At 40.7% G+C, this 16,044-nt stretch overlaps 1 protein-coding gene across 1 annotated transcript in view; it reads right to left on the bottom strand.

Moving 5' to 3' along the window:
- Positions 1-12,377: 12,377 nt before the first annotated feature.
- The window catches only part of CCR6 (C-C motif chemokine receptor 6), a 171,091-nt gene continuing 167,424 nt past the window's right edge, over positions 12,378-16,044 (bottom strand). The window contains exon 4 of the mRNA XM_073560106.1: positions 12,378-14,805. Within this exon, the coding sequence (XP_073416207.1) occupies positions 13,707-14,780 (1,074 nt within the window). The 5' untranslated portion in view covers positions 14,781-14,805 and the 3' untranslated portion in view covers positions 12,378-13,706. The remainder of the gene's footprint in view (positions 14,806-16,044) is intronic.

Genomic DNA, 16,044 nt, shown 5'->3' on the forward strand with positions numbered 1-16,044 from the left:
GCGGAATTCAAGTGCATTCCAAGCGATTTGAAGCATCGCTTGGAATGTGATTGACAAGTTGGTCACACTTGTCAAGCATAGTGTTTGACAATTGTGATCAACTTTTTACTATTAATGCTGCCTATGCAGCATCAATAGTAAAAGATAGAATGTAAAAAATAATAAAAAATATTTAAAAAAAAAGGTTATTCTCACCTTCCGACGGCCACCGATCTCCTCTCCACACTTCCGGCATCTTCCGGTCCCAGTAATGCTTAGCGCGAAGGACCGGTGATGACGTTACTCTCGCGAGAACGCGACGTCATCAGCGGTCTTTCGCGCAAAGCATTACTGGGACCGGAAGATGCCGGGCGCGTGATGAGAGGAGGGAAAGAGTCCAGGGGTGTTGGAAGGTGAGAATATCACTATTTTTTATTTTAATTCTAACTTTTACAGGTTTATGGTACCCACAGACTGGAGTAGAGTCTCCTCTCCTCCAGACCCTGGGTACTATCTGCACATTGAGCGCTGCGCCGGTCATCTCCTGGCTGTGTCGTCGCTGACCTCTGTGCAGCAGGAGATGACCCGCAGCAACCATCGGGAGCTCAGCGGCTAGCACCACAGATCTTCCGACGGTAGCTGTGGCATGTGTCATTCGAATTCCGCGCCAATTCACGGCCGGACTGCGCCTGTCGATGATTGGTCGCGGCCGGCCGGGCGTGACCAATCAGCGACGCGGGATTTCCGTTACAGACAGACAGAATTAGATGATTATATAGTAGATTCTATATGAAAAACTCAAAGATAGTGTATTTAAACATGTTCAGTTCTGGTCTTTTGCTGTTGTATAAGTAAAGAAGATTAATGATTAAATAGAGGGAGAGCCCTCTCATAATATAGTCAATTATCAATAACATTGAGCTCCTTGCAGTAACAACTCAGTTATGCCTCCTAGTCCAAAATCGCTGTTCTCAAAGGGACTTATGGTCATAGGTATAAAACAGTGGCTTAGATTCCTTTAATGTTGATATACTCTTTGCATATCTTTAGATTTTGTTTTTATATGTTGAGTATGTTTATCTACCTTCCAATTATATTTTTGACTAGAAATAGGCCCGATGCGAGTGCGGTGAAATAAACATCTGTGTAATGTTGTTACTGCTGCTGCACTAGTAAAACATAGACGTCACCGGTATTCCCCACACATGCGCGGGTAGAGCGCGCAGTTGTGGCTGTTACTGCACCTGTGGGAATAGCGGTGACCTGAATGTCACTTGCGCAGGTGCACTGCTGCGGTGCCTTATGGGATTCTGGGACAACGGCCGGAAGTCCCAACTGGCGATTATATATATATATATATATATATATATATATATATATATATATATATATATATATATATATAGATTACCACATATGTTTTTTTAACAATTGTTTACATTTTTATTTCTTAAATCAATAGTACATGTGAAATCGCTATTAAATATTTTGAGACCATATGTTTTCTTCTTCGTATGCGTGCCATACTAAATAGACATTGGCCAATTTTGGGCACTGATCCAACCGTGGGTCGCTCTCCCCCCATGATGCCTCGGAGGTGTAGGAATCTCAATGATCTATTAGTTCAGAGCCACTATGTTCCTACTCCTAAAAACTTTTTTGGTACTAGAGGCCCTGTTCGGGGATCAATCCCCTGCGGCCACTGTCTTGCCTGCACCAATGTCCTTCGCTGCTCCATGTTCAGTTCATCTGATGGGACAAGGGACTTTGAGATAAGACAGAGGATCTCTTGTGGGTCCTCAAACGTGATTTATTACGCCACGTGCCCTTGTCCCAAGATATATGTGGGTCTTACAACAAGAGAACTTAGGATTCGGGAGCGTGAGCATGTGCGGGACATTGGCGCGGCAAGACAGTGTCCGATATTGGGGATCTAAAGACTCTCCCCCGACACTTCAGACTATGTCACAATAGTGATGCTGCTCTATTGAAGATTAGAGGGATTGATACTTTACATATGGGGATTAGGGGTGGTGATAATAAAAAAATCTTATCACAGATGGAAGTTAAATGGATTGTCCAATTGGACACCATGACCCCTAACGGACTCAATGAAACATTGAGTTTCGCCCCATTTTTGTAATTGCAGTGGACCCTATAACTGTGTACTGATGGGCTCTTTTGACCCTCCTATCTCGTAATGTGTGCTTTTGTGCATTCTCTGGTAATATATACATTTTTTCCTTTTAGAGTGCATCCTCCCTTCTCTTGATGCACTGGAATATTTATACATTAAGATCATTTTCCCCTTGTTGTTGTTTCTCCACATATCAGCACCACCCTTAAAATGAGTGGTCTGGTAGTGTGTTGCTTTTATTGTTTTTAATTTTCTTTTTAACTTCTGCACTAATATGTTTGTCATTTATTCTTATTTAGTGACCTTGAGAATCCTGCGTCTCTTTTGGACCTTTGCCCTGCACTTGTGTTCGTATGGAATGAGATCCAGTGACTGCTTCAATGTTGAAGATCGTCGTCTTATTTATATACATGGAGTCTGATATTGCTGCTATTGTAATATACGCATAGGGATAAAGTTTTTCTCTTATGGCTTTATTTTTTGTATGCAATTGGAGTACCATTTATGCGAGTTTCGGGGACTTTTATAATGTCCAGACATTTGATTATTCGAAATGGCCATGATAATAGGTATATTTTTATTATGCAATTTTGACGGCTATATGCCCCTAACTGGTTTACTCATTATTATTTTACCAAACTCATTTGATATGTCGGAAAATTTCCTGGTTCTTCATGTTTTTTTGTGTATGATTAGATGTCTGTAACCTTCATAGTCTTGGATTTCTGTTTACATCATTGCATGGTTCTCTGAATATTAACATGTGATAGGATAGCAACAATATTAATGTGCACCTATTATGCAGGCTTTATGCCCATTCATGTTGGGTTTATATATTAGTGACTGAGGGGTATATTACTGATCCAAGATTGTGATTCCTGTACTGGCTTGTTCAATGTATGTGAACATTTTTTGCATACATCCCGTCATTCTATTTTTGCCCCACATGGTTGTGTATATATATGCTTGCATTCAGAGCCCACCGGGAATCGAACCACAGGGAGCTGTGCGCGTCGCTCTGTGGAGGCACTGCGCCGCCGACAGAAAGGTGTCTCTATGCTATATATGAAGGTCTGTGTCCTGGTTGACCGGCATTTACTTCTAGCATGACGCCTATTCTGTGTGACGGCGCTGGCCGACCCCAGCGCGCATGCGCTGATGACGCTCTGCTGATTGGTCGATTCTGGTCATGTGACAGGGGTTATAGGGTATTTTAAGGTCCTGTGGAGATGCAGATACCATCTCCTTGATAAAGCGGCCTTCTAACGCTGCGAAACGCGTGACGGAGGTCACTGCCAGACGCTCCCCCCACGTTCTCCTAGTGTGTCCCATGGTAAGTGTCTTACTACATTTATTTGTCTTTTGCAGCAGTTGTTCTTGGGCTTATTTACCTTTACTGCACCTCATGATTATACAATGGTGCAGCATGACTTTATATTGGAGCCCTTTTATTGTGGACATGTTGCTAATATTATATATAGGAGGACTTTGACCAGTATCAGTTGTCCGTGGGTATATTCACTTTGATTGTGTCCTAACTTAAGCCGTTTACTGTGGACATGCTGATAATATTATATACAGGTGGACACTTTTTCCATCTGGGCTGGTGAGGGGGCTTTTTTGGGTGTGTATTCATCTGTTTTACATTGACACCTTATCATGATCTTGTGCACTTTTTGTAAAATATTTAATAAATTATGATGTTTTTGCGATCATCGTTTCGCTCCTTTTCTTCTCTGTTGTTCAACTGATTATTGGAGCAGATGTGGCTGTTGCCCAGGGTGAACAAATGGTTTTGATATCATCCCTGGGCATTTCAGCTCTTTACTTGGGATTTTTGTTATTGGCGATTATATATATATATATATATATATATATATATATATATATAGATTACCGTATGTTTTTTTAACAATTGTTTGAATTTTTATTTCTTAAATCAATAGTACATGTGAAATCTCTATTAAATATTTTGAGACCATATGTTTTCATCTTCGTATGTTTTGTTTGAAGTTATCTTTTGACAACTTAAATTTTTCAATAATTTAAGTAAACTATATTACTTAATTTGCATTTGTGTGTGAACCTTCATGTTGTCACATTAGCTGAAGCTAAAGGGAAATAGTTTCTCTTTAATTTTAACGATCATTTTCATGACCACAAATTAGCAATAGTGTATTGAATTTATTAAGTTTTGTATATAATGTTAAACACAAGAAATATCAAGAAAATGAAATATATTAAAATATCTTTAATGGGAAGTACAGTTGTGCTCAGAAGATTACATACCCCGGCAGAATTGTTGCTTTCTTTTCCTTTTTTTCAGAGACTATGAATGATAATGATATACACCAAAACTTTTTCTCCACTCATGGTTAGTGGTTGGGTGAAGCCATTTATTGTCAAACTACTGTGTTTTCTCTTTTTAAATCATAATGACAACCCAAAACATCCAAATGACTCTGATCAAAGGTTCACATTCCCCATTTCTTAATACCGTGTATTGCCCCCTCTAACACCAATGATAGCTTGAAGTCTTTTGTGGTAGTTGTGGATGAGGTTCTTTATTTTCTCAGATGTTAAAGCTGCCCACTCTTCTTCGCAAAAAGCCACCAGTTCCTGTAAATTCCTGGGCTGTCTAGCATAAACTGCGCGCTTGAGATCTCCCCAGAATGGCTCAATGATAATGAGGTCATGAGACTGAGATGGCGACTCCAGAGCCTTCACTTTGTTCTGCTGTAGGCAATAACAGGTTGACTTGGCCTAGCATATTGTAGTAGAGATACTTTGCGCATTTGTACAGTCATAGTAACATAGTAATTAAGGTTGAAGGAAGACTTTAAGTCCATCAAGTTCAACCCATATCGAATCCTAACTTTCCCTAACATGTTGATCCAGAGGAAGGCAAAAAAACCCCATGCGGCATTCAGTAAGCTTCACATTGGGGAAAAAAATTCCTACCTGACTCCACATACGGCAATCAGACTAGCTCCCTGGATCAGCGCAATATTAAGGAAACTAGTGTATATACCCTGTAATATTATACTTTACAAGAAAGACATCCAGTCCCTTCTTAAATTTTAGTAGGGAATCACTCATTACAACATTATATGGCAGAGAGTTCCATAGTCTCACTGCTCTTACAGTAAAGAATCTGCATCTGTGATTATGCTTAAATCTTCTTTGCTCCAGATGTAGAGGATGCCCCCTTGTCCCCGTCACAGGTCTAAGAGTAAAAAGATCATTAGAAAGGTCTTTGTACTGTCCCCTCATATATTTATACATTGTAATAAGATCACCCCTAAGCCTTAGTTTTTCCAAACTAAATAACCCCAAGTGTAATAACCTGTCTTGGTATTGCAGACCCCCCCCCCAGTTCTCATCCATTATAAGTTTATGCTTAGAACATACAACATTGCCCTTCACCTGTCAAAACAAACCTATTTAATCACCTCACTGTCCAATAACCCTAAACGTCTCTTTGACATTTTTCATTCTCTACTCAACCCAAGAGTACAGGCCCCTACCACGGAGCTTCGAGCTGACGATCTGGCCAATTAATTCAAAGAAAAAATTGACCAGATCCGACAGGAAATTATCTCCCAATCACCTCATACCATGCACTGTCCTCCCTCCCCCACTGCATCTAGCTCACTCTCTGATTTTGAACCAGTCACAGAAGAAGTAGTAAGCAGGCTCCTTGAATCTTCTCGCCCAATCACTTGCACCAGTGACCCATTTCCGTCACATCTCCTCCAGTCCCTTTCCCCTGCTGTCACCCCTCACCAACTCACCAAATTATAATATTTAACCTCTCTCTCTACTGGTATCCTTCCCTCCTCATTTAAGTATGCCATCATACATCAACTACTTAAAAACCCATCCCTCGACTAAAACTGTGCCGCTAACTATAGACCTGTCTCTAATCTTCCCTTCATCTCTAAACTCCTGAAACGCCTGGTCCACTCCCGTCTTATCCGCTATCTCTTTGATAACTCTCTTCTCGACCCTCTCCAATCTGGTTTCCGCACTTTACACTCTACTGAAACTGCCCTCACTAAAGTCTCTAATGATCTACTAACAGCTAAATCAAATGGTTATTACTCCATGCTAATTCTCTTGGATCTCTCTGCAGCATTCGACACTGTGGATCATCAGTTCCTCCTCACTATCCTCCATTCCATTGGCCTCAAGGACACCATTCTCTCCTGGTTCTCCTCCTATCTCTCTGACCGCTCCTTTACTGTATCTTTTGCTGGTTCCTCCTCTCATCTTCCCCTTACTGTTGGGGTTCCTCAAGGATCAGTCCTAGGCCCCCTCCTCTTCTCTTTGTACACTGCCCCTATTGGTCAAACAATCAGTAGATTTGGTTTCCAGTACCATCTCTATGCTGATGACACCCAATTATACACTTCCTCTCCTGATATCATGCCTGCCTTTCTAGAAAACACCATCGAGTGTCAAAACACTGTGTCTAATATCATGTCCTCACTATATCTGAAACTGATCCTGTCAAAGACTGAACTCCTTGTGTTTCCTCCCTCTACTAATGTACCTATACCCGACATTGCCATTTCCGTGTGTGGTTCCACTATTACTCCCCAGCAACATGCCCGCTGTCTTGGGGTCATACTTGCTTTCCTTTGCCCCCCACATCCGATCACTGGCTCGCTCTTGTTATCTGCACCTCAAAAACATTTCTAGAATTCAACCTTTTCTTACTTTGGATTCCGCAAAAACTCTCACTGTTTCTCTTGTTCATTCTCGTCTCGACTATTGTAACTCTCTTCTAATCGGTCTCCCTCTTACCAAACTCTCCCCTATCCAATCTGTCTTGAATGCTGCAGCCAGGATTATATTCCTCACCAGTCGTTACACCGATGCCTCTACCTTGTGCAAGTCATTACACTGGCTACCCATCCACTCCAGAATTCAGTATAAACTTATTACCCTCCATGGCTCAGCACCACCCTACATCTCCTACCTCATCTCAGTCTACCACCCTACCCGTGTCCTCCGTTCTGCTGATGACCTGAGGTTAGCATCCTCAATAATCAGAACCTCCCACTCCCGTCTCCAAAACTTTACTCGTGCTGCGCCAATTCTTTGGAATGCACTTCCCAGGTCAATACGATTAGTCCCCAATCCCCACAATTTTAAGCGTGCCCTGAAAGCGCCTTTATTCAGACTGGCCTACTGCCTCAACACAATAACCTAATCTATCCTTGTGTGGCACAGCCAAAAGTTTTACCATAACCAGGTTCCCCGCATTATGTTCCCATATGCTTTATGCATCTATTAGCCCTCTGTGTCTGTACTGTTACACACTTAACATTATGGCTGGTCCATACAATCAGGGCAATTGTTACCACCCACCTTTCATGTCTACCTTTTTCCTCATAGATTGTAAGCTTGCGTGCAGGGCCCTCATTCCTCTTGATATCTGTTATGATCTATGTGATTGATGTTATGCTGTAATGTCTATCGTCTATACATGTCCCCTCTAAAATGTAAAGTGCTGCGGAATATATCGGCGCTATAGAAATAACATTTATTATTATTATATCTAATATATAAAGCTCAATCTGTGTGTGTATGTATGTGTGTATGTCCGGGATTGGCATCTGCACCGTCGCAGCTACAGCCACAAAATTTTGCACAGTCACACGTCTGGACCCCAAGAGCGTCATAGGCTGTGTTGTGAGGCAAAATGTTAACCCCGCGTGTTCCAAGTCACCAAACAATTTTGCCCCTATGTACATAATGGGGAAAAAGTGTATGTATGTATGTGTGTATATCCAAGATTGGCATCTGCACCGTTGCAGCTACCGCCACAAAATTTTGCACAGTCACACGTCTGGACCCCGAGAGCGTCATAGGCTATGCTGTGAGGGGAAATTTTAATCCTACGCGTTCCAATTCACCAAACAATTTTGCCTATTATTCTTATCATTTCTATGGTGTTATCGTCCTTCTGTAAAGCTGGAAATAACACAATTTATTACCGTGCCAACACAGACCACCCTCTGACACAGACTGCAGGGAAAGCCCAGTATCACACAGGATAGGATTAGATACACGGCTCAGCAGTCAGTATCACACAAGATAGGATTAGATACACAGTTCAGCACTCAGTATCACACAGGAGAGGATTAGATACACAGCTCAGCAGTCAGTATCACACAGGATAGGAATAGATACACGGCTCAGCAGACAGTATCACACAGGATAGGATTAGATACACAGCTCAGAACACAGTATCACACAGAACAGTATTAGATACACGGCTCAGCAGACAATATCACACAGAATAGGATTAGATACATGGCTCAGCAGTGAGTATCACACATAATATGATTAGGTACACGGCTCAGCAGTCAGTATCACTCAGGATAGGGTTAGATACATGGCTCAGCAGACAGTATCACACAGGATAGGATTAGATACAATGCTCAGCAGTCAGTATTACACAGGATAGGATTAGATACACGGCTCAGCAGTCAGTATCACACAGGATATGATTAGATGCACAGCTCAGCGGTCAGTATCACACAGGAGAGGATTAGACACATGGCTCAGCAGTCAGTATAACACAGGTTAGGATTAGATACACAGCTCAGCAGTCAGTATCACACAGGATAGGATTAGATACACAGCTCAGCGGTCAGTATCACACAGGATAGGAATAGATACACGGCTCAGCAGACAGTATCACACAGAATAGGATTAGATACATGGCTCTGCAGTCACTACCACACAGGATAGGATTAGATACACGGCTGAGCAGTCAGTAACACACATGATAGGATTAGGTACACGGCTCAGCAGTCAGTATCACATAGGATAGGGTTAGATACACGGCTCAGCAGACGGTATCACACAGGATAGGATTAGATACACTGCTCAGCAGTCAGTATCACGCAGGATAGGATTAGATACACGGCTGAGCGGTCAGTAAAACACGATAGGATTAGATACACAGCTCAGCAGAAAGTATCGCACAGGAGAAGATTAGGTACACAGCTCAGCAGACATTATCACACAGGATAGGGTTAGATACACAGATACACATGTTGTTTATCAAAAGGCTCTTGAATGCGTTGAAAATAAAATACTATCAATACTTGGTAATCGTTTAGTTAATTTGTGTTGCAAATCTGTAGTGTTGAATATATGATGTGAAATGTTTTTATGTGCAATATAATCATTATAATATGTTATAACTAACCACAGTTGGTTACTATGCCCAGGCAATGCCAGGCTTTTCAGCTAGTTCTCTAATAACCTTGGTCGTTCTTCTCTGCACCAGCTCCAGTTCAGCTATGTCTTTCTTATACACCGGAGACCAGAACTGTACACAGTATTCTAAGTGTGGTCGCACTAGTGACTTGTATAGAGGTAAAATTATGCTCTCCTCATGAGCATATATACCTCTTTTAATGCATCCCATTATTTTATTTGCCTTTGCAGCAGCTGCCTGACACTGGCCACTAAATGTGAGTTTGTCATCCATCCATACACCCAGGTCTTTTTCAGTGACCGTTTTGCCCAGTGTTTTACAATTTAGCACATAATTATACATCTTGTTTGTTCTACCCAAGTGCATGACCTTACATTTATCCCCATTAAAGCTCATTTGCCATTTATCAGCCCAAGCTTCTAGTTTTCATAAATCTTCCTGTAATATAAAATTGTCCTCCTCTGTATTGATTACCCTGTAGAGTTTAGTGTCATCTGCAAATATTGAAATTCTACTCTCTATGCCCCTACAAGGTCATTAATAAATATGTTAAAAAGAAGTGGGCCCAATACTGACCCCTGTGGTACCCCACTGCTAACCGTGACCCAGTCCGAGTGTGCTCCATTAATAACCACCCTTTGTTTCCTATCCCGCTCCATGAAGATTCCCCTTTTCATGACATTAGGTGAAGATCCTCGCTGCAGCTCTCTATGTTTTAATTTAGAGTTAATTAAAAAAAAATTTATGTTTTGGCTAAACAAAGCTGGGCTTGGATGTTTTTCCTTGTAGGAAAAGGCTTCTGTGTTGCCACCCTATGCCATACACCAGACATTGTTGTCATATGCAATGCACAACCAGTACATGCCAGAAATTCCTGCAGCTCCTTTCATGTTGCTGTAGACATTTGACGGCCTCCCACACCAATTTTCTTCTCGCCTTTTCATCAGTTTTTGAGGGATATCCATTTCTAGGTCATGTCATTTCAATTTTTGTATCTTGAGCAGTGGTTGTTGGTTTCAGTCTCCCTTACCTTAGCCATGTCTCTGAACACCTTGTACCTATGGGCACTCTAGAGAGATTGTAGTTCTGGAATATGACAGCAATGAAGGATAATGGGATCTTGGTCATTTCACGTTTGTTTCTTTTCAAATCTTTGGCAGATAAAGGGGTTTTCCCACTAACAAAGTACATTTTAATTATTAAATCTTGTAATTAAAATAAGTTTCACAATTGGATGTGTTTAAATATAATGTTCCTGTGCTGAGATAATCTTATAAATGTGCCCCTGATGTGTACTGTGTAACGGCTGTGTCTCATCGTGCAGGGACATGGTCTGATCATACCACAGCTCCTGGGCAGGGGAGAGAAAGAGTATACAGACAGTACAGCATGGTATCACAAATGAATCTTTATGTAAGTAAAAAATTTCTCTGCCTGTTTTTAACCTCTTCCCAACCGCCAATGATAGATATATGTCGGCGTTTGCTGGGCTCTGTACTCATGAACGGTGGGTGGTCTCGCAGCACTCAGGACCCTCAGGGTCCTGCAAGCTCTGCGATTTCTGTGCAGAGTGGTTGCTCTGACGGGTGACAACATCGGGACCTGATTAGACCAATGATGTTAACCCTTTGCTATCTTCTAGATGCTGCGATCCTTCACACTTTCTCCAACTTCCTGAACTTGGCACTATCAGTTCCACCTCTCTAATCTGGGACAACCAATATGGTTAATCCTGTATAAGCTAAACTGCAGCCCCAGAGGGTTTACTTTTAGAAAACATACATTAATATAAAATACATTTGCCCACTTGGGGTGTCAGAGAGCAGAAGATCATCTCTACCACTCCTAAAAGTTTGAGCTGGGGTGAAAGCCTAATTAACCCACTACAGTCTCATACAACTCAAATATGCAGTGAGTGGTGACCAGAATCCACTGCCTTGTGAAAATGACTTTACAGCAGTCAGAACCAAAGTATATTGATACAAGGTTTCTTAGATTTCCTGCATACACACTGGCATCACTCCTCAGTTATGGGAGTCATGATGCCAGTAATGAAGACAATGACTGCTTCAACTGATTGACTGCATCGGTCACATGCTGGCTGCATGTAAACAGTGATGGACTGCTGTTTTTTTTATAACATCTGAAACTGTATCTTACTAATTTGGATAACCCCTTTAACTTTAAGACTTTTCACCCCAGCAGATAAAAAAAAAAGAAATCTGACAAACTCATTTAAGTCAAAAGTGTACTACTCTGGAGTTTATTTAGTTTTTCTTTCATATGTAGGCATTAAAATTGTGGAATATAAGAATACAACTTTTTGTCCCTAATTTCTGACTTTGTCCATGCTGTTTAGGACAAATTTTGAGATAAGGAAATTTACTTTATGGATATTGAATATTTAGCAATTATCCTACTAAAGGTTGTCTAGCCATGACATTTGTTTACAGAAAACTTTAGAATTTATAAAACAATATAAGAAGTCATAAGGTCCAGTACATCAAGAACGGCATAGTTCATGCCAGTGTTGGGGAGGTGGGCTGTAGTCGATGCTTCTGATTCATGAAGAAGCATACGCCTCTTAATGAATCCAGAGCACTAGATAAGTGGCATATACCTCTGTGTGTGCCTCACCATTCCCTACTAGAGTAAGATTTGTGGAGTATTGAACACCTTCATTTGTCATGAATTTGACGAGCAGTGATCGCCACGACCTGTCCTGCCCAAGCTTTACCCTGGGCAAAAACGATGTGGAATCACCAAAAGTTACATAATATAAGCACAGACTCCTGTTGCATCAAAAATTATCTAACTTTTCAAAGCTTTTTGTGGTAGAATACTAGTGAAAAAATTAGTTGAATCGGGTCCAAAATCTTTCTGATTCCTTCCTCCTGTGGCTCTTACATTTCCGGCGTCTCTTACAGTCACTATGCTTTCCTGCACCCAATCAGTCATCTCATCAGTGATCCATTATAACCAACAGTTGCCACATATAAGGCCAAATTCATCACAACAAAAACTCTTTACTTTGGAAGCTTTATTTTTTTTAAATCCTTTACAAAAGATATAAGGCAGCTTTACAAGTTTTTCATCCTTTTACAATATAAAAAATTCTGAAACACAGTCAAGACATCCTGCGGGCAAACTCTTCTAAATTATACATTCATTCCCACGTTTGTGGCAGCATGCTATTTCTTGTTTTAAAAAGAAAATGATGCACTAAAAGTGAATGGGAGTGAAAGCAGACTGTTCCATCTTCGTGGGAGAAGAGCTGGTCCTACATGCATTTCTACATACCAACAGCTGGTTATAATAAAAGTTGCCTATTCTAAAATATTCAAAATGACCACAGTCCAGAGATGCACTTTACGGTTAGTATTGCTATATTACTTATTTTGCTCACTTATATAGCGCCATTAATTCTACAATTCTTTACATACATCAGCATTAAAGAAAACCTCTCTCGATTCATACTGTTCAAACCATAGACATCAGAGCCTGGCTTCACAATTTCAGCCAGGAATGTGTTTCTGGGCAAAGCTTTAGTATTTCAGAGAAAACATAGTTTGAAGAGCCATACTACTCCAGGTGATTGACAGGTGGCTTCCCTTGCGTGTATGCAGATCTGTCAATCAAGTGGAGCAAGGATGAGCTGACAAGTGTCTGTCCCAGTCGCCCCTTACCGGCCCTTCCAGTTATGTCACAGAAAAAACATACCTGGTTGCAGTTGTCTGGCTAAGCACTGATTCATGCTGCCTGGGGTTTGGGTAGCGTGATTCGAGTGACAGGTTCCCTTTAACTATTAAAGTACAATCATAGACAAATCTTTTTTCATCAGTTTTATATTGTCTTTAACATTGAAATATTCATTACATACTCTTTAGTAAGGCCATTTTTTTTTCTTAACTGGAACTCTTGATTGGGGTTTTGGAGCATGCTTGACCTTCACTCCATTCAAACTAGGTATGAGGGATCCCTGTCCTCACAATTAGTGGGGGCCCAAGTAAATTGGTGATTATGAAAAATAAAACTTTAAAGACTTTGTTAGTTACATAATATCTGAATGCATTGTTGATCATAAAGGGCTTCTTTACATGTCTCGGTTGTCTACCCTAAACTTACCATTAATCCGGTTGTATTGGGTTTTTTTCGTACATGCTGGAAGACGCTATCCAATGTAAAGACAATATTTTAAGCAGCATTTTAATAACATATAATGTGACTTGCGTTATAAATCTAGTATGCTAAGAGTTCATACAGGTTCATATGAATTTATTAACTACATTTCAGTTTGTTTATAATGAAAAAATGCTCTTATTTTTTTACATAAAGGTTTTTTTTTTCATTTCATATGGTAAAAGAGGAATCACCGTCACTTGCACACACTTCGCTTGTTTTCCTTGAACAGTATATGTCAGAAGATGCTCTTGACCATTGAGTTCTAGGAATGCAAACTTTTCGAAAGCACCATAGATCTTGCATAATTTTCAAAAAACTTTTTCGAAACTGCACACCGATGAAAGCATAGATCACTGGATTTAGACAGCAGTGAAAATAAGCCAATGTCATTGTTAAATAAAATGCGTAAGAATTTTGAATTTCTTCCTGACAGCTCAGCGTTTTAAAAGCTTTTCTGAAGAGAAGTACGTTATATGGAAGTTGGCACACCAGAAATACGACGACCACAGTGACAACAACATTTATTGCTTTGTGCCTTTGAGAATTTTTTGCTTGCAAGAGAGTTTTAATAATAGAGACATAGCAAAAAAGCATGACAATTAAAGGAATTAGGAATCCGACACTGACCTCAATAAGTTTCACAGCTAACTTCATTTTATGTGCTTCTAAATCTTTAGGGTAAAAGGCTTCACAAACTAAGCGCTTATTATTATCCTTATAGCAAGCACTGAAAATATATGTGATCATGGAAAGTATGGCAGAAATAATCCACACGGAAAAGCAGAGCGCCCGCTTATAAGCCAAAGCCATTGTCCGGAGTCGAAATGACTTTGTAACTTGTACAATGGCAACGTATCGATCAATGCCCACACATGCCAACAGCAGGATGCTGCAATTGAAATTCACTGCGTAAATGAAACAAACCAATTTGCAGAAAAAGTCACCAAAAATCCATTGATTATAGTGAAATACAGCCTTGAATGGAAGGGTGAAAGTAAATAGTATGTCTGCTATGGCCATGTTCAGCAGATATATATCTGTCATGTTTTTTCTTTTCTTGTAACAACTGAATGTTATCACTACTAGCATATTCCCCACAAGTCCAAATACAAATATAAAAGAAAATACAAGAGGGAAAAAGGTTTTAAAAAACACTCTGACAGTATTCTGATCACAGAGTACAGCGTCAGTCTTGATCTCAGAGTCATAGTCGTAATCGGTGGTGGTGGTAGTATTTGCCATTTTCTCTGTGGTAATTCACTGGATTCTAGAATTTACAAGAGAGTTGATTACTACATATGCAAAGCTTAAAATGTGCATAAAATACATTTTGCTAAAATATGTAATCACAATTTTGTATAGTATAAGTGGAGAAAATGTAGTCGATCCATGGGGAATTGGACCCAAGCTGAATTTCCTTAAATTTGTAGGTCTCTGCAAGTTCAAACAGTTAGCAATTTGATTAGCAAGGAACGAGAAAAAAAATGCTGGGCTTCATTTCACACATTCTGATGAATGCATGCTAATAATGCCAGACATAACTACATGGGCTTCGCCATAATGCCGTGCAGCTATCACATCACATGGTCTAGCACAACCAATCAGGAGACTATAACAGCTAGTATAAAAGATGGGAACTGGCCAAGCAGCGCCATTCTCTGCTATTAGAGAGTAGGGACAGAGCTCATTCCTCATAGGGTTAGAAAAAGGAAGTAGCATTGAAGAACTTTTACTTTAGTTGCCTCAATATGGAGAGAGAGGAGGCAGTTGGCAGCAGCAGTGCATTTAATTGATTAATATATTTTGATTACACCATTATGTAATCATTCTTGCAGTTCAAAAGTTTGGAATCTCTATGTCTCTTTGCCTTCTCCCTCTCTCCACCACTATGTTAATGATAAAACAGATTGGATTCAGAATTTAGCAGGGGTTGGCTGGGCCGGGGTACAGAGGGGCAAATGCCCCCCCAGACCGTGTCCCCAGCAGCTATTTCGGACCACTCTGTGGGCAGCACGGTGGCTCAGTGGTTAGCACTGCAGCCTTGTAGCACTGGAGTCCTGGGTTCAAATCTCACCAAGCACAACATTTGCAAGTAGTTTGTATGTTCTCGCCGTGTTTGCGTGGGGTTACTCACACACTCTAAAGACATACTGATAGGGAATTTAGATTGTGTGTAAAGTGCTGCGGAATGTGTTAGCGCTACATAAAGATTATTACTAGTCTGTTGTTTTAGAAACCGGGTGCTGGCCCTGTAAATTTAAATTCGTCCAAGTGCTGGCCAGATCCCTGTACTGCAGAGAAGCCCGCACGGCATGGGCATGTCTGCAGAACTGAAGTCACCCAGCGCGCCTCCGCTGACAGGAGACAGATTTGAAAGCAGCCTGTAAAGGGTCAGCATAGGGCAGAGGTGAGGCAGGAAGTCTTTGATGTTCCCACAGTGACCAGGCTCACTTTTTGGTATGTTCATAGCTTCTGGTCTGTTCACAGCCCTGTCTGTGGCACTGTC

Source organism: Dendrobates tinctorius, unplaced genomic scaffold, assembly GCF_039654945.1.
Source record: "Dendrobates tinctorius isolate UK_male_01 unplaced genomic scaffold, ASM3965494v1 ptg000293l, whole genome shotgun sequence".
In the NCBI taxonomy this organism is placed as follows: Eukaryota; Metazoa; Chordata; class Amphibia; order Anura; family Dendrobatidae; genus Dendrobates; species Dendrobates tinctorius.